The sequence below is a fragment of the Haliotis rubra genome, unplaced genomic scaffold (assembly GCF_003918875.1).
Source record: "Haliotis rubra isolate DU_JTF1 unplaced genomic scaffold, ASM391887v1 Scf859, whole genome shotgun sequence".
NCBI lineage: Eukaryota > Metazoa > Mollusca > Gastropoda > Lepetellida > Haliotidae > Haliotis > Haliotis rubra.
In genome coordinates this window covers 254,277-278,514 of record NW_025767589.1, presented here as the reverse complement: position 1 = coordinate 278,514, position 24,238 = coordinate 254,277, and the positions used below count along the sequence as shown (strand labels likewise).

Here is a 24,238-nt window from a genome sequence, read left to right as displayed (position 1 = left end):
TAGTTCAAGAGTTCAAAGAAAAACCATCAAGAGTAATCCTGTGGAGTGATTCACAGATTGTTCTCCATTGGATACGAGCTGACTCTCTAAACTTCAAAGCATTTGTTGGAGTCAGAATAGGAGAAATACAGTCTACTTGGAATGCCGATCACTGAAGATATGTTCCGACATCACTAAATGTTGCTGACGATCTCAGTTGCGGAATATCAGTATGTGAGTTAGGAGGAAGATGGCTTCATGGACCGTCTTTCCTTCATGGTCCAGGAAGTCAGTGGCCAGAGAATATGGTAAAGAATACAGTGTCCAGTGAATTACTAGAAAAGAAGAAGCCAAAGATCATCGGCATGTGTTCATCTGTGGCAAATGTGATTGTTTCAGAGAGATTCTCATGTTGGAAGAAGCTATTGAGAGTGACAGCCTATTGTTTCAGATTCTTACTTAGATTGAAACAGAGAGTGATAAGAAAGACAGCTCAAATTAGAGTAACTGAAGACAGTCTACAGTGTGAAGAAATTGAGCATGCTGAGAGGTACTGGGTGAAAACAGTTCAGCTTTCACTATTGGACTGGGAAACCCAGTACTTGGATCTCGCGCCATTCATGGAAAATGGAATCATCAGAGTTGGCGGCCGGTTGCGTCATACAACAGCGTTACAATATGACGAGAAACATCCCATTCTACTTACCCAGGGGAAATCATGTGTCAGAGCTTATCATGGAAGATGCTCATGTGAAAGTGGCTCATGCAGGCCAAGAGAAGAGAAGGAACCTTGCAAAGTATGTTGTGCGGAATTGTGTTGTGTGTCGAAAGTTGCGACAACCTGCACACACTACTGTGATGGCAGATCTCCCACCTGAGAGACTTCGTCCATTCTCGCCAACGTTCTCGGTCAAAGGTGTTGACCTATTTGGACCATTCATTCTAAAATATGGGCGGAATAAAACCACAAAGGCATGGGGCGCTTTATTTGCCTGCGCTAGTGTGAGAGCTATTCATCTGGAAATAGTGGACGGGTTATCAACCCAGGCTTTTCTCCATGCTCTACGTCACTTTGTGTCGTATCACGGGTGGCCGGATACCATTATATCAGATAATGGGACCTCCTTTGAAGGAGCACAGAAGGAATTGAGGAGTTTAGTAGTGGAAGAAAGGAAGGACATTGAGAACTTTGCAGTATTGCATAAAGTCAAGTGGAAATTCATAACTCCACTTAGCCCACATCAAGGGGGACTTTATGAAAGTTTGATCAAGCAGACGAAGCGTGCACTGGGTGTTGCTATAGGTCAACAAGTGTTGTCCTGGAACGAGATGTCTACTGCATTTGCTGAAGCTGAGTGTTTGTTAAATAGTAGACCCCAAGGATACACAAGTAGTGATCCCAACAATCTCCAGCCATTGACCCCAAATCACTTCTTACTTGGAAGAGCGACTGTGGACATTCCACAGGGGCCATATCAAGAGACAAAGAATCTTCACAAGAGATTCCAGTTTGTGCAGATGTTGGTACAACAGTTTTGGAAACGTTTTATCAGAGAATACATGCCAACATTGATGCAAGTGCAAAGTGGTGCATTCAGGGGAGACAACTGCAGGTTGGTGATGTTGTACTCCTAGTTGACTATAATTCTCCCAGAGGAAAGTGGGATCTTGCCAGGATCGTAGAAGTGTTTCCTGGACATGATGTAGTCGTGCGGAATGTCAAAGGTCAAGACTAAGAATGGACAATATCAGCGCTCGATTCAGAAGTGCTGCCTGTAAATTAAGTAAACCAAATTCAATCACTATTTTTTAGTTATGTTTATATGTACATGGCACATCATATAATTACAAAAAGGCTGTTGAGAATAGTTATTTTAAACCAGAAGTTTGAACTTTAATGGTTTGTCGTAGCAATGACTTCTCCCTTGCAAAAGTATATAATGATGTCTCCCTGCTATGCAGAGAGCGGAGTTTTCATGTAGCCGACACAGACGGCATGGTCTACCCTGTATCACTCGCCTATGAGCAATGTTGTGTTAAGACACCACTCTTCAGGTATTTTATTCCATTCTGTGTCACGAAATAAGTTTAATACAGTAAAGTTAATGTAAATTAATGTAGTTGTAGTGTTAGTTTTACACAGTGTTCTCAGTTTTCGTGCACTTCGATGCGCGAGGTATACCTTCATGTGAGTTTGTTAGTTTCACATTAGCGAAGTAATAATCGTTCAAGTCAGAGCAGTGTCTGGTAAGAATTATTCATTATATTTTGCTAGTATTTTCACAAAGAGTTAATTTTGCATATTTTGTGAAAGGTGTAAAGAGTAGTGATAGTAATGCACCAGTGTCAGTGTCAGAATGTCTAGGTATTATTTTCAGCATTCAGTAATAGTGTTGATGCTTTGGATATTTATGTCAAGTACATGACATAATTGGAAAGTTTATAACTTTAAGTATATTTTCATGTTAAACGTGAGACATGTTTATTATTAGCAGTTTAACTGTTAATTTCAGAACAAGATATTCATCTGTCAACTAGTTCTTGCTGTAAGCAAGTATATGATGGTGAATACAGTTGAAGATTACTACACAAATTGCTGACATGTTTGTCCTCTTTGCCTTATGCACCAATGTCTACACATCAACACAAAAACATTATAAAGGAACTTACTGTCAAAGTTTGTTTATGTGCCAAAGACCGTCAAAACACATAAATGGTTTCAGAAGAAAAACAAGAATATACCATATTGCACCACAAAACAAATTATAGTTTGATCTACAAACATAAATCTTGGCCAGCTACTACATTGTGTATATTCCGAATTCACAAACCAAAAATACTATCGTGTGATACATTTGCTGGTGATCTCCAGCCCATTTTTAAATCCTAAAAGTTACTTACTAGTTTTTTACTGTCTAACTGTGGTGTCTTTTTAGAAACGTTATCATTATTATCAAGTGTGAATAAATATGTGGTGTTGATGGAATTCGGATGAATGACCTTGTGTTGGGGTATATAACGCTTTTAAATTGATTAATAAAGAGTCCAGGCAATAATAAGATTTATATAAAATCAGATAAGATATCACCAAGGCATTGGCGCTTGCTGTTATTGTTATAGATTGAGCATATGCGTATGAGAAAATAATGGCATATTTTTTCGTTAAGTTTGGAACAAATACCAGCCATCTGCACGGAAAGTGTCCTGTCTTTTGTCCCAAAGATTATTGTGATCTATAGACAACCTTGAGACTGAATTTGCTTTTAACCTAATTCATGGATGTGGAGTGTATGTCACGTGTTGAAGCATATGTTATCATTGCAGCATATTTTATAGTGCCACTTAATCACCCCTGAATTGCTTGTTTGTATAAACTGATATTTTCTGATGTACTAAAAGACTTGAATGAGCCTATGGTGATTGTTCCTTGGAGGACTAAAATCTAAAAATAGATACACTACAGTCTAATACAGGTTTCCGACAATCGGAATAACACGATGCCTGGATACCTACATCTACGTCTACTGTAGATCCTGATGTCATACAGCTGGAACTCCTGGCCCAGATCCACTGTCCAGTCTGATGGAGTGCTATTAGCGTGGAAACAGGTTCTATCCTCACCGCCTATGTCACTGTCTCCATCCACAGCCTTTGATGGGTACCAGTCTTCGTACACTTCAGATGATGTTGATGCTGCCTTGTTCAGTGCAATGTTTTCTGTGTAGTACAACAATCATTATACTCGCAAGCGTCTATACAGATCTCAGTATGTGCTCCCGACCCTGTATTTAAATACAACCCAAAAAAGTCTGATGTCATCACATCTATTTCAAGGGGACAGTCGAAAACTCTTCTCTTGAGATCATTATGAAAACCACACGCATGCAAGCTACTGTTGTATTACATATGTATCATACATGCACGTTGTGTGTATATCATTAACCTGATAATGTATGGTAGGAAGAGCTTAAAATGTAGGTGGCACTAACGTTTCTGGCAAAGCCCCCCTGCCTTCTTCCATCCAGTGTCACAATCACCAGTACAGGCACCTGTTGTCTCGTCACATGATGTCTGACAGTGACAAGAGTAGCTACAAGAGTCTCCAAACTGTCCTGGTGTGCAGGAACCTGTTAAGAGAAACAGAGAAGTGTAGTGCAGTGATAAAAGCCGTTGCAGCTGCAAAATACCATGTTGTAGATATGCTTGGGGATTCACTTTTTCTAACTTGTTTGTTTGTTTATATGTGTATATTATTATTCCAACCTTTCCTTAACCTGAGTGACAAGAGAGTAACAACAATTATTAACCGGCACACAAAAAAATACGTTGTAAACAGGTTTTACAAGAAGCTATTTGAGTAAAGAAAGGTAATTTATCAAGGACATTAAGGACACACAACGAGTTTAGTATCTTTGTCGCCTTTGTTCCAGTGGGAACAACTGAACGGGTGAGAGGATTGCACACTGCCCTTTTTGAAATCATACTTCGAAATATAATTATCCATAAAACGTTGCATAGCCACGTGTATAATTAAAAGTGAAAGGCCGGTGTATCGGATATCTTTGTGCAAACAAAAACATGAACTACTCCTATACTACTGTATGTTGTGTCAATGCCATACTTGTGAATACAGTTCTAATATTAAACAATCCTGATATTGGACATGTACATTTCTTGCTCCTATCTTCAAAACGCATAAGTCATGTAGACACATTATTTCAAAGGATTTACATCGTAAACCAGTTCCGCTTGCATGAATCGCGTTATCAGAAGTGTCTGCTATTGGTCTATTACACATCCACTGAACTACATTATTATGTAAAACTTTGTTGCTGGTATAAACAAGGAATATAAGCTTGCTTTTATGTGGTATGCTTGAGGGACTGTATGTAACTTTGCAAAGGAACATGAAGTTAGAAACGGATTCGGGATTTGGGATTAGGGATTCCAATCCTCCGACAAATATCATTTGACTGTTTATCTGTTGAAATGAGAGAATAGTGACCATAACTACAGTATCATAAATAGTAGTTTATTAATGATTTTAACAGCAACTCTCAGTTGCATGTAAGTGATTCAGGGTGTTGTAACACAGCTTATCACCATCGTTTCCTGCTCTCAATAATTGATCGTTGCCAAAAGATTGTTCTGCTCTTCAATAAGAGCATTTCCGGCTTCTTGTGTAGTTGCACGAGGGAAAGGGCGTTGTAAGATGGTGACCTGCAGCTCGTTCCACATATGTTCGATAACATTTGCTCGATTCATCCGTGAAAAGTACTCGGGGCTTGCCCAACTGAGGCGTAAGCACAAGTCAATCGTATTTGCCCCTGAAGAGCAGATTACATGACCTACGGACGAGTCCAGAGACCAGACTCATGGAGACGATTACGAGTTGAAACTTCAACATCTGTTCATCGTTAAATTGAGATTCTATGCAACTAACTTAATTATTGTGTTCTGGGATATTTCAGTCATATTTGTTGAATGATTCTTTAATATTGCATTTTGCATTTTTGATATTTTATAATATCAAAAATGCATTTTTAATATGTTTATCTTTAAGGCATATACTTTATCTAATTAACAGCAACAGCTCTACAAATCCTTCAATATACGCTCACTGACGTACTTACTAACCCTGATAACCTCATAGATGAATGGAACATTTCACAAGTAATTCAACGATGTAAACTGTTCAATGGTTTCACCTGACATTCTCACCTGACACACCTGATATCATGTCTATTTACAGATTAAGATTATTGGTATTTTGCCTTGGTATTTTTGTAAAGAGTGACTAAACTTTGGATGCGGAGGATTGGACCAAGGGCTTTCAACGACGGGATTCTAAACATAAAAGATGCATGTACAGATGTATCAGTGACTGGCATTCGGGTTATGGATGATTAAATGGTGTGACAAAACCTACATTTCAGGGATCATGTTACATGAGGTAGGGTTGACTGAACCCTGTGGTAGGAATGTGTGTAAGGCTTGACAGGGCAGCGAAATAGAAATCAAGTGACATAGGTTTAGGACTCAGAACTAGACAGGACAGGGTAGAAAGATAGGGAAGTTATCAACATTTGAGTTAGGGACGGTAGACTGAGCAGGGATGTTATGAACATTTGAGTTCGGGGCGGTAGACTGAGGTCGGCTAGACGGAGCCCTGAAGTCAGGGATGACCTAGGCATATTGGTAATAAGACCAAATCATATTGCTATTATGACTCGAGGTAGGGGTCTGAGTAGGGATATATGATCCTGGGGTAGTATTGATAGAATCCAGATATGAGAGGACCCGGGATAGGTTTCACAGAACACTTCTTTAGGGAATACTGGGGACCCTAAGACTGAAACGGCAGGGCCCTTGGTAGATTTAATAGATCCTAGACTGGTGATGATGGTATATATTGCTAGGGACAGGGGTGAGTGAACACACTGATCCTTTGGAAGGGATAACAGAACCAAAAGATAGAGATGACATGACCCCAAAGTAGGGCAGCCAGGGTAGGACTGACCCCTGGGGTTGGAAGCACACTATCTAAGGAGAGATACAAGGAGAAGGTATTACAGGACCTGTGAAAGGGATAAAAAGACTCTGAGGAAGCGATAACAAAACCACGGATTGGAGCTGACAGGGGACCCTGGGGTAGAATAACAGGATCATAGGCAGAACCTCATGATTCGATGAGACCTCCTCGATACGGTTGATTGATAATACGTATTTGGTTTTGCTTACCTAACAACATACAAATATCAAAATAAACAAACTTGTCAATGTGGCTTATGCGTGTTTACTGACGACCGGACAACTGGTATGGGATGACAGGACAGTGGATGATAAAACTCTGCTGTATGCCTAGATGCATTGATCATTTGATACCGTGCTGTGGATGACATATCCTATATACTGACTTCACTTCTGGGTTTGGATGATTGAATAATGTGTGCGGGTGACTAAACGTCCTGTATGACTCAGGATTAGGTCAAGGTCATGTTTGACGACGACTGCAGTGAGGATGTATTTTGATCAAGTGCCAACGCTCATGTTCAAGTTGTGACATATTTGTATCTGTTTGTAGTTAAACGTTCAGCGTAGAAAAAACACAAGATACATAGATTACTTGTGACGAACAAGCAGCTTTTCCTTCATGCATAATTTATAGTACTTTGTAGGTTAGTAAAGTGCAGGATGGATCCATATTGAAGCGAAGTTAAAGATTTCGAGAGGTTAATAGAATAGTGTGTGAGTGAGTTAACATTTAAAGTCACATCGGCAGTATTTCAGCCATATCGTGACTATGAGTGTTGTATATCAGAAAATAAACTCAGGCAATATAAATATCTGTCAACGAAGGACAGTGAAATATCTAGATTATCACAGATGTATACTTAAAACTGGTATGTAATCATAAAAAATATTTCTACAGAGCAATACAATATACAAATGAGCTTTAGATTGCCAACAAATGAAGGTAGATATCCAATACTAGGGACCATGGGGACTTACAGTACTTTGGCTACCTGCATGGACCCTAGCTGAATTTACATCATCTGTTCAGTTGTTGGTAAAATTGAGGAATTGTAGCCGAAATTCAAATGACAAACATTCTACGTTTAAAACCAGTGGTAGATAAAATATACTTTGAATGGTATGGACTTACAGTACCCCATCAGAGGGAAAATTAGTTTTATAGTACTTCAACCCCCTTCAAGAGTACAGCCACAAACAATCTGAGTTATTTTATAAAATCTGTTATTATATTCAAAACATATCAATCGAAACTTGTGTAATAAATCAGTTTCTTTCAAAAAACAATAATTAAAAACGATCTAACATTAAGAAGATCCTTCATTGATGAAATTTTGAAATATTATCCCTTGTGATGGAATGATCAATACAGTCAAGGTTAATGGAATATCTTAGTGAAAATGATGTTTTAGAGTTGTAGAGTACATCTTGCTCTTTCCTCTCTCCTTATACGGTTGGTATTATCCAGGGGGCTGAGATGCACAATGAAATAGTTCACGGCGTCGCCTATATATAGCACTTGCAAAACAAATTTGTCAAAAACTGTATAGAGCATACTCGTCTCACTACATTCAAATATGCAATTGCTTACTTGCAGTGATGTACACGTGCCCGAGGAAGACATGAATACTTCGTGGTAATTAAATCGACTGATGTACTCACCCGATGTCAGCTGTATCCATCGAACTAACACCACCACAACGAATATCCAGACACCCGCCATGTTAAGCAACCAGGAAGTGAAATACTCAGTCAAACTGTGTTAAACGTTACGCTCACTGCACATACTATTACTGTGTTGATGCATCCAGGTCAAGAGCGCCAACCCAGACGACCTGTCAATGAGGCCTCAGAAATCTTATTTACATGAGCTCGTAAAAGAATACTGTATATCTATGCTGATCGTGTGTATGTCGTGGCGTGTTTGAATTGAATGTGATGCATATTATACCTCTGTCATGTTACTTTCCTGTAGTTCATTAAACACAACAATTGGTTTTTGTGAAAAATGCTTTTCCTGAGTGGGTTAAATTCAACCCCACGGAGAGAGTGGGTTCGAATCATGAATTCATCGTTAAAAGCACAAGAATTCGTACTTTTCTGAGAAAGTGTAATCCTATATGTTAAATTTAACCACCTTACTGAATAGCACTGTGCACTTCCTGTGGTTCTTAAACTCCTGTTTGTTCTCCTCTGTGCGTTGATACTGTTTGCAGTGTTGGGCAGTGCGCCAGCCCATCTTCATACAACAGTGCCGCTCAGATTGAAGTTACCTTGATATTACACAGAAACCTGGGCCATTTGCACGTGGGCCTTGAACAGAACGTGAAGATATCACTCAAGTGGCATGACTTACAGTGAAATGAAACTTGTTTGACAGGGAAACCTATGGCAGGACAATCTCAACCTTTTGTGAGCACCTGGTGTCATTACTGATTTCCAGGTGTCTGTTCCTAAATTTCACAGTTGGAAAGATACTCAAGATCTGTTGCGTTTCTCTTATTAATAGTATAGTTATACCGTTCCATGTTACTTTTGTAAGAGCCATACTCACTTCCAGTCGATCTGTTGCACTGGCGTTTCTCTTATTAATAGTATAGTTATATCGTTCCATTTTACTTTTGTAAGAGCCATACTCACTTCCAGTCGAATAAAATAATATCCATATCGGGAAAATAGCTATGCAAAGGATATACTGGAAAGAAACTGTTTGGAAATATGTTTCCCTTTTTTCTTCAGACTATATGCACAAGCAAATATAGTACAAACATGGTACTCCTAGTGAGGAGGGCATGCAAGATAAGTTATAAAATATAAGATCACTATAAATGTGATCTATTTCAAGTACACACCAATGATCATTTGTTATTAATAATAACAGGTTATTTTTTTATTTCACATCACCTCACTTCTTATTTGTAAACATGTTATCACTGACCACTGACCACATGATGTCCCGAAATGAGCATGTACCAAATATCAGTCTACAAAAGTAAGTACATTTGTGACTATTATTATCGGAACGAATGGTCATGTAAATGACGATCCTTGAAATTTAGTTCTGCTTTAATACACACATGCATGATTTAAGGTAATAATCTTACTTGTCCGAGCATGACGTCGTGGTTAGACATTTTGTCTTTGATGTTTGTAACATGTCAGGGGGTTCCTAGTTGACTCAAATAAAACATTTTCACTTTCCTATATTATTCCTATAGTTGAAATGTAACGAATCTTCAATGCCAAGCCATGTACAAAGAGTGGTGATTCGTGCTGTAGTCAGCATTATGCCGCTATTTCATGGTAATGTGTAAATAATGGTAATGTGTAAATAATTCAGTCTGAGTCAGACAACAACATATTATAAGCACCAAAGATTTCTGGGGATAAAGCGTCACGATATGGCTGAAATATTGCCGATGTGACGTTAAATATTGACTCACTCACTCACTCGGGGTATAAAGACACACAATCAACACAGCTAGACAACTTCACAACGTGGTAATCAAATTAACATTGTTAAAGAAGTCTGCGTGAACGTTTTCACAAACGGCAGGCTAGGCTTCCAAAGGTAACCATATCAACGGTGACTAAAGGCCAGCACATAACTAGTCCGAGCGTCTGACATCAATCGTCCACTTACGGATATGATGACAAAGTGTTTACAACGAATACAACCTTACCCGAGTGAGTGAGTGAGTGAGTTTAGTTTAACACCGCACTCAGCAACATTCCAGCTATATGGCGGCGGTCTGTAAATAATCGAGTCTGGACCAGACAATCCAGTGAGCAACAGCATGAGCATCGAACTACGCTATTGGGAGCCAATGACATGCGTCAACCAAACCAGCGAGCCTGACCACCCGACCCCGTTAGTCGCCTCTTATGACTAGCATTGGTTACTGAAGGTTCCTTCTAACCCGGACCTTCACGGGTCCAATCTTACCCGAAGGTACAAGGAATGCATTGTTTGCTTTCAGGTAAAAGTATTATCAGGCATATCGCATTTACAATTTAGTCCACGTACCATACAAGGAATGTTTTCGTTTTCTATATATAATCTTTAAAATAGTACGTAGAAGGTCGTTACATTCTTTCAGTTTATTGACAACCCAAATTAGATAGCCAAATGATGATATGTGTCAGCGAGCCTGACCAGATCCATTAGTCTAACCCGGATCTTCAATTGGGTACCGAGGTTTATACTTTCAGTTCTACACTTGTAGAACGTGGAGTACCCCTCAATTCAAACATTTTGTTTTCATTGCTTTGGTAAACATTACAAATTGTTGTTGCCTTCTTGAAGCCGGAACAGTGGTCAAGGGTATGAGAAGTAAATCTTCACTTTATTCCTTTTCTACCTTAATTTGAAGGGCAATGTAAACCTCTCAAATCCGAGGGAAAGAGATCAATGTTAACATGCCACTTCATTTTCAGATGAGAGAAGCCTCCAAGCAAGACCCACGGTCAGCATTTATCTGTTCAGCACGCATTGACGTCACAAATAGATGTTTCATGTTCTCGTAGTGATCTGTGGTGTCAGGCAACATCCTCTCCTTTAAGCAAATTGTGGAAGTGACGGGTGTTACCAGTAGGGAAGGACATGCTAACCATTTTCCTGAATATCTGACCTTACCACGCTTTTCATCCCTTTTTGTAATTTGCTTTTGAAGACACGGTTGTTGTGTTTTTGGTTTTTTGTTTGTTTTTGTTGTTGTTTTGCTAAAAATGCCGTTATCATTGTGGGAACTGCAGGACTGTCTGTGTTTATCATGGTCTGTAGTTTCCACTAGGAGAGTTGACAGACAGAGTGGACGCAACTCTTGTGTCGACTTCAGCTTTTGCCACACCATTTTGTCTCTGCAACGGTTACACACTGCCACTTGGCTTAGTACTTTCAACCCCAACGTCCTCAATATTCACTCTATGATCGATGTCTAATTGGAATCATGATATACCTCAAGGCTCCACTTGCTAATTCAAAATCAGGCATACAGACACTGCTTAAGAAACTATTTGCAACAGTTATATGTTGATGTATGTGAATTTAGCTGGATTTTTTTAGCTTAATTTTTTCAGCTACTTTAGTAAATGAATTATTTATGCCATCGTAGCAACCAGATGTTGATGAAATAATCAGGATGATAATGATTTCTTAAACAGGTACTTAGTTTACTTAAACTGTGTGAATAGGATGACATAAACCACATTCTTTGTGTACCAATAGAAATGGACGAACGCCACATTTGAGTTACATGCAGCAGAGATGAGAGCGTTGATGGACATGGGCCAAGCAAATGCCTGAAAAAGGTCAGTCTGTGCATTCGATCTTGACAGTATGTTGCAAATGTATCGGGGTTGTCTTTCGGTGAATGGCATGTATGCGTTAATTTGATGGATGTTTTTCTTATGACCAGTAACTTGCATTACTAGTATTTTGGATTAAGCTTGCTTGTAACTTTGATGCGTTTCCAGTTTAGGAATGTTTCTGTGCTTGCATTCCGATGTACCGATCGGCAAGGTAATGCAATGATTCACTGCACTTGATTTTTAGGATTACACGTTTTACGATATTTTTTCAAACTTAATCGTGATTATTATGTGGCCCGTATCTTTTCCCCTTGGCCCAATGATATTAATGAATATTTATTGCTCATATCATATTTCGGTTCTCTTGACATTAATCCTGTCACACCATTAAATTCATGGATATCATCACACTAAATCGGCATTACCTCAATCAAGACCAGTGCTAAGAAAAACAGATTCAGTAAACTACATATAAAAATGCAACAGTCAACAATGTTTTGAGAATATTTGGGAACTGACAATCTGCAGAACTGTTCTACAACAACCAAGATGAATGTACCTACATTTATAACCATTGTCAGTTATGCACTTCTTCCGTTTTGTCGATTTCTTTGTACAGGTTTTCATGTATTGTGATGCTGCACTGCCTTCGCCCGCTTCAGCAATACACAAAGAACAGTGTCCCTCTCTCACCAAACCAGCATTTATGTGATCATTAGTTAAGTAGCAGTTAAGTGGTTCTTTTATTCATCTACAGGCAAAAGTAAATATCGAGCAATGTAAAGGCTATAATGGCATCGAAGCATGAAGCAAACATGTGATACACCCGTCAAATTATTCAATAAATGCTACACAATGGCCATGCATAAGAGGCGTCCTATAGCAGTCAGTAATCCTATGCTGCGGTCCCGTTTCTATCAGAATGTGTTGATCGCTGGATTTACATCCAGATCAAGGAATTACATGGTTTTCTGGTTCACCCAAAAGCTATGGCATTGTGTCACTCCAGGTTTATCTCCCACACTCAACTGATACGACATAACAGAGACTCGCGTTCCTCTTATGCGTACAAAATACAACGTAAAGACTCCTAAACGTATTAGTTCAAATTGTAAAAAAACGGTGCGAACGAGAGGCTCATTTGTCATTTCATTTTTCATCAAACACTCAAATGTTTTGCATTAACTGATAACAAGTTGGGTCAGTGGCATTTTTCGTGTCCTTGCTACACCTATTATATAGGCGGAGACCTAACATTGACCGAAGCCAACAGGAAAACAGATAAAATCCATATAAGGATATAACTTAAGTACACTCACCCGATGTCAGCTGTATCAGTCCCGCGATAGACATGGGCAATACCATAGTTACTTATCATAAATATGTTAGCTTCTGTAGTTGAAACATTACACTTAGCAGATTCTGGTTGTTAATTTTTACATGTGTTTCGTTTATTACATTAGAATTTATATAATATCTGCTTCTTGCAATATTTCAATATTCGCTGTTCTTCATGAAGACGTCTGTTGACTTTTATAGCTGATACTTACCCAATATGAAGAGGTATACAATTTAAAAAAATGTTCTGTTACAAAACAGTATATCCAAAATGATATGTAGACAATGTACTATTTAGAAACGGTTTATTCACAATATTATGACAATGTTTGATAAAGAACTACCTGGAGTTTGTGTCGTGATAGCCTTATTTCCCTTCACCTTTTCTATATTACATAGAAGAAAGTCCAGAAACTCAATAGGCAAGGTAGATCATGCAATGAAGGCCTTGTCGAGAGCTTGGTTCTCATGGTCTTGCCCAGCGACCCAGACACCGCTTTTTTCATGACATATAGACATGGAAAACATATCGCAACACCTATGATTTCTACTCCCAATGTAGCAATGTATATTCCTGTCATAATTATGTTTGCTTGTATGATGATTTTGAGCTCTCGGGCGCTCCATGCATTGTTGACCGGAAACCTTCAGCAGTCCCACCTGTAAACTTGTCAACGTCATACACCTTCACGAAGAAAACGAATGAATAACTGGCAATTGGATTTGACTTTAGAAAAAAACACACTAATGTGACTTTTTTCTTTATTTACAATTTAGCGGTGTTGATAACAAAGTATCTATCTTGACTTGAGCAAATTTCAATGTATTACGATCAAATTTTATATCGATAATTATGAGAAACTGAATTGCAATACATACATGCAAGCACAAATCTATATCTTCCTCTTTTAATGTCTTTGTCGACAGGATTGATATACTCTGATGATATCAATAAATTAAATTGCTATAGTCACAATATGGCTGAAATATTGCCGACGTTTTAGACTATGGCTAAATATTGCCGACGTGACTCTAAATTCTAACTCACTCACTTACTACTAAGAGGCACATAAACTAGTCAGGGAGTGAGGTAAAATCTAAAGTCACATCGGCAGTATTTCAGCCATATCGTGACTAAAACAAGTTCTAAATATATGGTAAATACATATAGAATATATAAACATGTTGACAAAGGATAGTAAAAAGAACTAGAATTTCGCAGAACAAGAATTTCATCTCGCATGTCGCATGTAACTTTAAAAGTGGATTTCTAAACAGAACAATACAATATAAAAACGGGCAGTAGATCGCCAGCAACTGAGTGAGTGACGAGAACAATTAATTATTGTATTAAAGAAAAATAAAAGTAGAAACTAAACGCCTGTTGACAAAGAACAGTAAAACTACCAGTGTATCACAGATAATAAAGTAAAACTAGCAAGTTATCAATATATTCAAAGAGAACAATACAATATAAAACCAGGCTATGGATTGCCAACAACTGAAGGTAGACCACCATACCATAGGGACTAACAATACGTTTACACCCGTGAAGATCCGGGTTAGAATTGGTCTTCAGCAATCCATGCTTGTTGTAAGAGGCGACTAACGGAATCGGGTGGTCAGAAGAGATGACTTGGTTGACACGTGTCATCGTATCCCAAGTACGTAGATCATATCTCATGCTGTTGACCACTCCATTGTTTACAACCAACACTACTTTTGCTACCTACATTAACCCTAGCTTGATGCCGCGTACGCTACGCTTCCAATGTATGTAGATAAATAAGACGAAAAGTGATGGAAATACAAGTCACCAGGAGGCGGATATCAAGCAATCAAATATACATATAATTTACAAAGTACTGGTGTCTAAAATGTAAAACCATATAGTGCTACTCTGAGCGATGGAGATAATTGCATGTGAATTGGGAGCGTTAGGTATACATGTATACAAACTAAACGCCAAAATAAACGTTACCCTCCTACATTTATGCATTACTGAAAAACTATCAAATATATGTTAGAAGGTATTAGTTTACAAGAAAGCTTAACAACACAGCTTTATGCAAATGACGAAAATAAATTCTCAAATCCATTCAAATTTAGGTGAAATGTATCTTTTTCAGAATAGTTAAATTGTCCTATATTCGCGCATGCCAAAATAAAACAATAACAGTGAGTTTGATGTCCAAAAGAAAGGCTGAAATAAAGTTCTGCTTTGGGACAATGATAAACCATTTAAAGTCACCATTTTTCAACTATTAAAACAAGAAACAACTGTAAAATTGTAAAATAATCATTCCTGTGATTTCAGTCTTTTAAAACATTTTCTGCTGATTTGTATTAGTGAAAACAAGTAAAACGTGTCTTTGATGTTGTAAAAAATTGTTTAGGAACATCTAAAATTATCTTTGTTAACATTTTTGCTTGCAAAGAAACATATTTCCATGTTCTGTTTACACGTAGCAATATCAATCGCCAAAACGCAGCAATATTCAAGCAGTATTTGCATCCATTTCATATGTAGAATGATTCTATAGGGGATGAAGAGAGAATACGTGATATGATACACAAGTACGAGAAATATGCCACGATTAACAGCTGAAGAGAGAGAAAGAGCCATTGGGATGGTGCAGATGGGGTCGACATACAATGCTGTTGCCAACGCCCTCGGATGCCACCGTATCACGGTAATAAGATTTATTCAGGGCTTCAGACAGACTGGGGTCACCGTAAACAGACCAAGAAGTGGACGTCCACGCATCACAACGCCAGATGAAGATAGGTACCTGCGTCATTCAGGAAGCAGGGTAACGTTTCTTTTGGCGTTTAGTGTATATATATATCCATCTTAAATATGTGGCTTCTATATGGTTACATAATCCCTATCTTAAGAATCATTGGTACCAGATGTAGTAATATTAAGAAAGCGATAGTTCACGACGATTGATAAAATATGTTTTGTGTCGGGTGTTTTATGCCTTTGAAGATTTTCCTTTTCCTACACTATTTTCATGTAGGGTAACACTGTTAAGTTCTTAAGATAAGCAACGGGCAAGATGCAAATAGATCTCCCGTGGGCTAAACGTCGACAGAAGTTTTCTCAGGTTGACTGTTTTAGAATTCAGCATACCCTAATTTTAGAAGTCTTTTTTATAGTTCTAATAACTACACATGAATCATGTTACTGAGATTGTTTTGTGAAACAGGGTCCAGCTTAATACCTATGCGCTCTTTAACAGACAAACCGTACTGCAAACGTGTAGCATTCATTTTTGTAATAGATATCGCAGTACACACTGTGCATACAAAGACTGCTTTGTTGTAGAGCTCGTCGGTAGCCGATACGCTTTTTCCCAAAGAAATGTCTTCATACAAATATGTGTAAGCACGTACAAAAAACAGTATGATTTTATAAAGGAAACATAATACCTTTTGAAATGTCACATCACATTCTGTCTCGTAAAATGTTTGAATGATAAATGAAAGCTAGACAATGATGTTAGTCGCCCTAAGATAGGGGGGGGGGGGGGAGATTTGTGTGTGGAAATTTTCATGAAAGTAAAATAACTTATACAATTTTTTAAAATGTTTCATCGGATACATCATGTAATTAATATGCATGACGATTTGATCACGGAAAAGACTTGTACAGGTGTACCTGCGAATCTATTAATAAAACCTTGTCCACATGCATTAATCCGCAGAAAATCAGCACTGATATTGCAAAGAACTACCATAAGTTAACAATGCTTTACAAGTTAGCATAGAGTTCCGGCGATTCTAGTCGTCTTTGAGCAAACTCAAATGTGATGTGATAACCAAGACATTGACAGAACTTAAATGATGAACGAATGCAAATTATATGTCTGAGTTAAAGTTTGAGTGTATTATAACATGACCAATTTTCAACATATACATTATTATCAGATGAAACGACATGAGATACAGAAGGGTACTGAAATACGTGTAATAACCTCCACAATGCTAATGATATGACAGTAGTTTCACAAACCCTTCAATATTATACGTTGATGTCTCTTCAGATCAGAAAATACTGAGCAACATGCAACTACCAATAAAAACTGTTCACTGGTATTGTGTCTGACTGTATACGTTTTATATGGTTTTAGGTAATTCTGTGTTTGTGACATTATGCATGCCTCAACCGCCGTTTGCACAGAATTGCTTATGGTGAAGAAACGAACTGTGACGCTAATTAAGCAAGTACTTAATCAGATTTGCTCACATATATGTTATGGAGATTTGAAAGTTCTGACCTTATATATTTTATCATTCAGATGCTTCATAGATGATAGTAATATTGATGTGTGGAGCTTCAGAGACCAGGGTGCCGTTCCACTAACCGATCTTAACTAAGATCAATCTTAGCAAGTTACGCCAATTTTACAATCGTCTTAGCTAAAAGTTACATCCGTTCCACGACCCGATCTTAGGCCGATCGTAGCCGGTCCCAATCTTACGATCCGATCCAAGCTTAGATCGAGACTCTTTCGTTAGAGAGATAGAGGAATGCGAGGCACGAGTTATCTCCCTTTGCATAGTCTAGCAAATGATGGAAGTAGTTTACGAACCAACTGAGTGAGTGAGTGAGTTTAGATTTACGCCGCACTCAGCAATAGTCCAGCTATATGGCGGCGGTCTGTAAATAATCTAGCTAAGATGCATAGCGTTCACTAACATGAGCTTTCATGTTAGTGAACGCTATGTATCTTAGCTATAAATAATCGAGTCTGGACCAGACAATACAGTGATCAACAGCATGAGCATCGATCTGCGCATTTGGGAACCGATGACATGTGTCAACCAAGTCAGCGAGCCTGACTACCTGATCCCATTAGTGGCCTCTTACGACAAGCATGGGTTTGTTATAAGGCGAAAATGCATCCGTTATTCAAGAAACGTATCACAAATCCATTATTGAGAATTACGATTATTTAGTCATAGAATCAATGCTGCTACTGCTTGGTAATAAACTAAGGAATAGAGAACAGGATAACTGTCAGTAACAGAACAGAAAAGACTCTTAAAAGTAGCAATTAACGGTGAGTGACCGATGAGTTTACAGTAATTCTCTGATCACGAGGTACGACATGAGACCATGGAATGATGTAACTTTAAACGAATCAGAGGGATTGTATTTGGTCATGTGACAAGGGTGGAGCAGGCTCGAACACCTTAAAAAGATGGGTTAGCACTAGAAAGTGTTGCGGGTTACAAAGTCAGCAGAACATTCGCATCGCGATCGATCAGTTCCATATCTGGTGAGGAGCTTGCCCTATCATGTCCTGACCACGTCACTTTGTAATGACGAGAGAGATCGAGTAAACCTATGTGAGTATAGAACCTAGTGTTGAGTTATTCCTTGTAATGCCAGAGTGCCAGTACATGAATTTAATGTTGTAGTTAGGAGTCTCGGTCGTCAGACCTCTCACTCCTAAACGTAGAAGCCCCGGACGGACCAAGCGAGTATGTAACCTGAGCTGACATCACCCCTGACAATGCGGAACGGCCATCTTAATAGGTAGCTGGTAGTAGGGTTTACTAACACCCAAATCCCGGTTACGACAGGTTATTGAAGTTCAATATTCTAACCCGGTCCTTCATGGGTATTTTTTCCAACCAAGTGTAAACGTGGAGAAAAAACCTAGAGCAAAATATTAGGGTAGTGAGCACCTTGGTTTCAGGTGCAAGTGCGTGTGAACGCTGGGTATCAGGCATAATATAATAATAATAAAATTGCATATTTATAGTGCGCCTATTCCACATCCTGGGGCATGCTCAAAGCGCTATGTACAGATAATTTACACGAGAGTATTTACAGCCGAGATTATAAGTCATATACTGAGAACAGGTTTTAAGTCTGAACTTTAAAAATGTCAATTGTGTCAGAGCTTTTAATATGTGCCTGAACCTTGTCAATCAGAATTTAACAAGCCGTGAGGAGGCTATAACGTATGTAGAATCTGTCAGTGGTCTTGAATAACACGCGGCCTGCCTTTAGAATCCCCCACCAAATATGCGCAGTGAAATCAAACATATTTGTATCTTTTTGCTTCTGAACATTGTTCACTTTACGACCCATCCCTATTCTTAACCATGACGTTGCAATATTGTTGTACAAATGTGTTACACCGACTCGCTCGGTTGTGTTCTCATGACGACAGTGGTCAGACTGGCCTGACATTTGTAAGGCTTCACTGCAGTGTTTGTTTACATCACAGAAATATACAAATTCAATTCATGGGGGATTTTAGGGGACGCTCACGGTGAAATGCTCGCTCTTATTTTTCACATAGAATAGGAAAGCCACTATTTTGCTTTCTCTACGATTGATTTTAGCTATCCTAAGTTGGTCATGAGCAACTTAGACTTTGAATCTTAACTTTACGATTGACTTAGGTAAGATTGGTTAGTGGAACGGTATCCCGATCGTAACGTCACGCTATGATTGGGATTTTAGGCGTAGGGCTAAGATCGGTTAGTGGAACGGCGCCCAGTACATTTGTACACGTCAATCAGAAAGAAGTACATATTGTTTGGTACAGAAATAGACTGATGTGAACTGTTCTTACTGTGAAACGATTGTGCAGGAACCTCGTTCTGGGTCACTCATCCATGTAAGTAAGCTGTCAATCAACAGAGTGACACTTGAATCATGTGTTCTTCCGGTCACATGATAGTGTTGAATTGCTGAGGTGACGTCAGCACCCTGAAACACAGTTTTTTAAAAAGCATAAATAAACCGAAAATTAATTTTAGCCATTTTCTAGCACGATAACATCGAGGGACAAATTTCTAGGATATTGAGTCTTCTAGACAAGTAAAAAAACTTCTTTGAGAGGCCTTTGGAAGTTGAAGCAGTAAGGAAAGATACCAATATATGAATGAACAACTTCTATATTACAGTGAGAGCGAAGTTTCGGTGTAGGTTCTTTCACCGTTATCAAGCTAAATTACCTCCACCCGGGATAACTAGGTCCATTTGTGTGACTAGAGAGTGCTTGAACAATTAGGTTACCCCATCAATAGTAAGATGATGTGTTGGTAATATGTTTGATGCCGAAAAGGTTCCGAACAAAGTTTCCCAAATTGAATCCGTTTTTAAATCATATGCTGTACAAACAGGAAAATACGCTGGGATTCCACATGTTGCTGTGTACAGTGTGACATCAGAGGGGAACAAATGTCATTCTTATGTTTTGAACATTACAAGTCCAGTACTATATTGCTCTCACACTGTTTGACCATGGATGAAGGTTATGACTGCTGTCAAAACATCCTGCCCTCATTGCATCCTCTTGTCAATGAAAGGTAAGCGTGAATTGTAACATATATGTCATCAATACCTTACATTTACTTTGAGATCAATAGTGTTCAGGATAACATCATTAGATATAACTTTAGACGTTTGCAGGCTTGCTGTCAGCCTTGACATGGAGACAGGACTGTCCATCGACGGGAGGAAGATCTGCAAGCCAAACGGTGTTGACATAAGTGACTTTTGCTTTCAAGGTCGTTAATATTTGAGAGAACATTTTGGATTGTAGAATTAGTAACCACCGATAGTCGACTTTTTAAGTAAGAAAGATCATCAGAAATAAGATAGTGTTTATTTTACAACCACATATTATCACCATAGCAATTGTTTTCCTAAATATTTTAGAACAGTTCCTACCCTTGGTTTCTGTTGCCAACGTGATCAAGGTGCGCGAATCGCTGTTATACATCTGATTCCATAGTTCCTCTTTGTCTGGTTGTGACGTTATTATGAAGAAGCCGTTCCTTGATGTGTAGGACTGCAGTGAAATGCAATCTATTACACATACATCTATGTTAACTGTGTATATCATCCTGATCCACATAAATACTGTGACCAGGCATTTATCAACGAAGATGAGGGATAGCTACGGTAAACACAATATGCTACGTCAAACATAATGATCAAACGTTTAAGTCATTCAGTGAGAAAATTAGAAATGTTAAGATGTTCGACCTGATAAGCATATCAGCAACCCAACCTTTAATCTGCCATATTAAGAGGGCCTTTGCAGAAAGTATTACACTTAATATTATGTGACAAGGATATCAATAAGTTAACCTTTATTCAGCCATATTGAGAAGTACATTGAAGAATGTATCAAACTTACTGCCACCGTGATGATATGATCTTCAAGAAGACCTCCTGAAAATGAACAGTAAGTTTAGTACAGTTTAACTGCAAACTGCCTTTTTTAGTGAGTGAGTGAGTGTTTGTGCAGTTTTAGAATGTGAAACATGAACAGGGCTCCTGCTCGATATGCATTCAATTGCGTTCCATTAAAAGTCATTTTCTAGGTTACTGATTGAAGGCGAAAATACAATTTCCATGTTCAACAGACATCCCTGCTAAATGTATGCACGAGGATTGTTTTAAATCGTTATCATCCTGCCCAACGGTAGCACACATAACAAACACGTGGAATAGCAGGTTGATTCTTTACCTGGAAAACATGGGAACTCCTGACACAAGTGAAGATGGGAGTTGTAACAGACATAATCGTGTTGCTTATGCCACAGGTTACCCCAGGTGTTTACCATAAATAGTTTTATTGCTTGCTGAAGCCTTGATTGTTCTAACCTTGACCAAACAACTTTAAGCAACATATGAATCACGCAGGTAAAATCTGCTGGAATATTTCTCGTCACAAAGGGAAAGCTGACTTTTGAAAACCCGTATGACAAACAGTCCTTAGTGGGAGCTTTTGTCACTCTGAATCCTTATGCTTATATCTGACTTGTAAACCGAAGAGTCGACGTTGCATCTGTTTTCTCTGGATTGGGTGACTAAACAGATGACATGTAAACGCCGTTCTGGTAACGTTAAGGCTTGGCTGGATCATACCACTGAGTCAGTTAAGCCCACCCGCAAAGTTGAACTAACTGAAGCTCTGAAAACACCGGAACGTCTGTTCAATAATCTCAAGTCTGCCGGCGAGGTGATACTAAACCAGGGAAACGAGCATTAAACTTACGTTCGGGAGTATTTTCCATAGCCTGAAAAAGAAGCAAATAACACATTCATCCACTATGAAAACATGTTTTATACCTTCTTATACCAACATACTTATGGTGGTTGTTTCATCATGGTTACAACTGTAATACTGTTAGTGTTAGAATAAATAATTCTTTCATATTTCTTAATAGTTTTATGGACATTCATACCGTTGGGTTTACTTACCTCCAGGTGTTCCTGTACGTTCCTGTTGCCCATGGTAACGGAAGACACATGACTGGGATCTATCTGTCTGATGGCGTCAGCGTCCAGTGATGTGTCCCCCTCTGCCACAGCCATAGCCACGGCCTGGTACAGGAACAGGTACTGCTCCTGGTGTTAGACAATGAGAACGTGATATCAGGAGACCAGTATAGATAACATGTAAACCACATAGGGTGTTGGTGGTGTACTCACCTTGGTCTGTATCATGTTCTTCCTTTGGCCTCTCATGTTGGAGACGAAGCTGACAACGTCCACAAAGCCTTCTGCCGCCGCCTGATCCACAAGACTCTCTACAGCAATGAACGTCCCTGTCCGGCCTATACCAGCACTAGAGAAGAAGAACCAGTATAAATAACACGCTATTCCTCATTTACAATAGACCCGAGAAGGTCCGGGTTAGAATGAACCTTCAGTAACCCATGCTTGTCGTAAGAGGCGACCAACGGGATCGGGTGGTCAGGCACCCGGACCTGGTTGACACATGTCATCGGTGCCCAATTGCGCAGATCGATGCTCATGCTGTTGATCATTAGATTGCCTGATCCAGACTCGATTATTTACAGACCGCTGCCACATAGCTGGAATATTGCTGAGTGCTGCGTCAAACTAAACTCACTCACTCACTCATTTACACTAATTTCTACTTCAAATTCCTTATGTACAATCTGTGGCTAGCCCACATTAAATATTTTCATATAATCTACGGCTTCCGAAACATAAAAATATAAATGAACATGGAAATTTTTGCTGCGTCATTTTATTTACATCAGTTTATTTTCGTTTCCGTCCGTGTCGACCCGTGTCCCCATGCCCATCGCAGTAAAACTCTAACCTGCAGTGGACTATGATAGGTTGTGTTTGATGTCTTGTGGTGGCCTTGACCCTCCACATAAATTCCAGCAAGGCGGAAGTGTCTGGTACACCATGGTCAGGCCAACTTGTGAAGTGAAAGTGGTGAACGTGATGTGTCTTTCCTTCCTGATATTAGAATTAAATGCATTATATATATATATATATATCTGTTGAATATAACATTGGTCACAGATTACAATATATACATTTTTCGAGAAGAATTGTATTTATTGACCAAAAACTATACCGATTTATTGTGAACAGACAGTTTTGTGACTGTGTAGTTTGCAAGCTGAGTTTCTGTCTCCTTGGTAACTGAAATGTCGCCGCAAATACTGAAGACACTTCACCTGTTTAAATATTACAAGATTTAAACACATGTTATAAAAATATCAACACGAAACACTAAAACGGTTGTCATTTCGTGTGTCAGATTTCTTTTCTTGGTATCATTACAGATACGTATGGCTTTGAGTCTCTTGTATCAACCTTTCTTCTTTTAACATGATTGTCCAGTTTTCGCTGAACATTCAATACCTTTGGGAGGGAAACAAGTTGAATATGTGGAAGATGTTGTGGAAGATGCTATATGCATGTGTGTGTGTGTGTGTGTGTGTGTGTGTTACCTTCCCTGCCTCTACAAGTCCCGTCACCATGACGATTGTTGTAGATTGCTCCTGACAGATCATTCTCCAGAAATCCACCACTACTTCCGGTCTGTAGGGACCTTATGAGAACATGAATATGACATGAAACTTCATTAATTATAATCCAGATGTATTAAGAGAAATAAATAACACGTTAAAATAGAACCCAATTCCTATATCAGTGGTCACACAGAGAGTTACAACTTTATCAGATGGTCTTTCTACTTGGTTTCATTCTTCAAAGTTTGTTCTGCTCTACATCAAAAGCAGTTTAACGCAATTACCAGCATTTTGT

General features: G+C 38.8%; 4 protein-coding genes across 9 annotated transcripts in view; all 4 read right to left on the bottom strand.

Moving 5' to 3' along the window:
- LOC124262844 (multiple epidermal growth factor-like domains protein 10) overlaps positions 1-24,238 on the bottom strand; it is a 229,905-nt gene that overhangs the window by 70,036 nt on the left and 135,631 nt on the right. Inside the window, exons 1-3 of one of the 2 annotated variants that reach the window (XM_046697412.1) lie at positions 8,176-8,295; positions 3,969-4,106; positions 3,493-3,696 (exon numbers count right to left, since the gene is read on the bottom strand). In XM_046697412.1, coding sequence (XP_046553368.1) covers positions 3,493-3,696; positions 3,969-4,106; positions 8,176-8,236 — 403 coding nt within the window. In that variant the 5' untranslated portion in view covers positions 8,237-8,295. Of the gene's footprint in view, positions 1-3,492; positions 3,697-3,968; positions 4,107-8,175; positions 8,296-24,238 lie in introns of those variants that run through there. The other variant, XM_046697411.1, reaches the window with a different exon arrangement.
- Positions 1-24,238, bottom strand: part of LOC124262851 (multiple epidermal growth factor-like domains protein 10) — a 138,939-nt gene that overhangs the window by 22,676 nt on the left and 92,025 nt on the right. The window lies entirely within an intron of this gene.
- LOC124262846 (receptor-type tyrosine-protein phosphatase T-like) overlaps positions 1-24,238 on the bottom strand; it is a 129,019-nt gene that overhangs the window by 75,792 nt on the left and 28,989 nt on the right. The window lies entirely within an intron of this gene.
- On the bottom strand, positions 20,868-23,624 carry LOC124262853 (receptor-type tyrosine-protein phosphatase epsilon-like). Its single transcript, XM_046697436.1, has 6 exons — positions 23,544-23,624; positions 23,277-23,422; positions 22,637-22,772; positions 22,406-22,552; positions 22,200-22,221; positions 20,868-20,984 (listed from the first exon to the last, which is right to left on the bottom strand). Exons 2-6 carry the CDS (start codon positions 23,333-23,335, stop codon positions 20,908-20,910), a joined length of 441 nt encoding a protein of 146 aa, XP_046553392.1. The 5' UTR covers positions 23,336-23,422; positions 23,544-23,624; the 3' UTR covers positions 20,868-20,907.

What these genes read in the sequence shown, in the direction of transcription:
- LOC124262853 (XM_046697436.1), bottom strand. Translation starts at nt 23,335, where the DNA reads ATGTGGAGGGTCAAGGCCACCACAAGACATCAAACACAACCTATCATA. An exon ending in CCTATCATAGTCCACTGCAG is followed by an intron (nt 22,773 to 23,276) that starts GTTAGAGTTTTA and finishes CTTCTTCTCTAG; the next exon opens with TGCTGGTATAGGCCGGACAG. An exon ending in AGAACATGATACAGACCAAG is followed by an intron (nt 22,553 to 22,636) that starts GTGAGTACACCA and finishes GTCTAACACCAG; the next exon opens with GAGCAGTACCTGTTCCTGTA.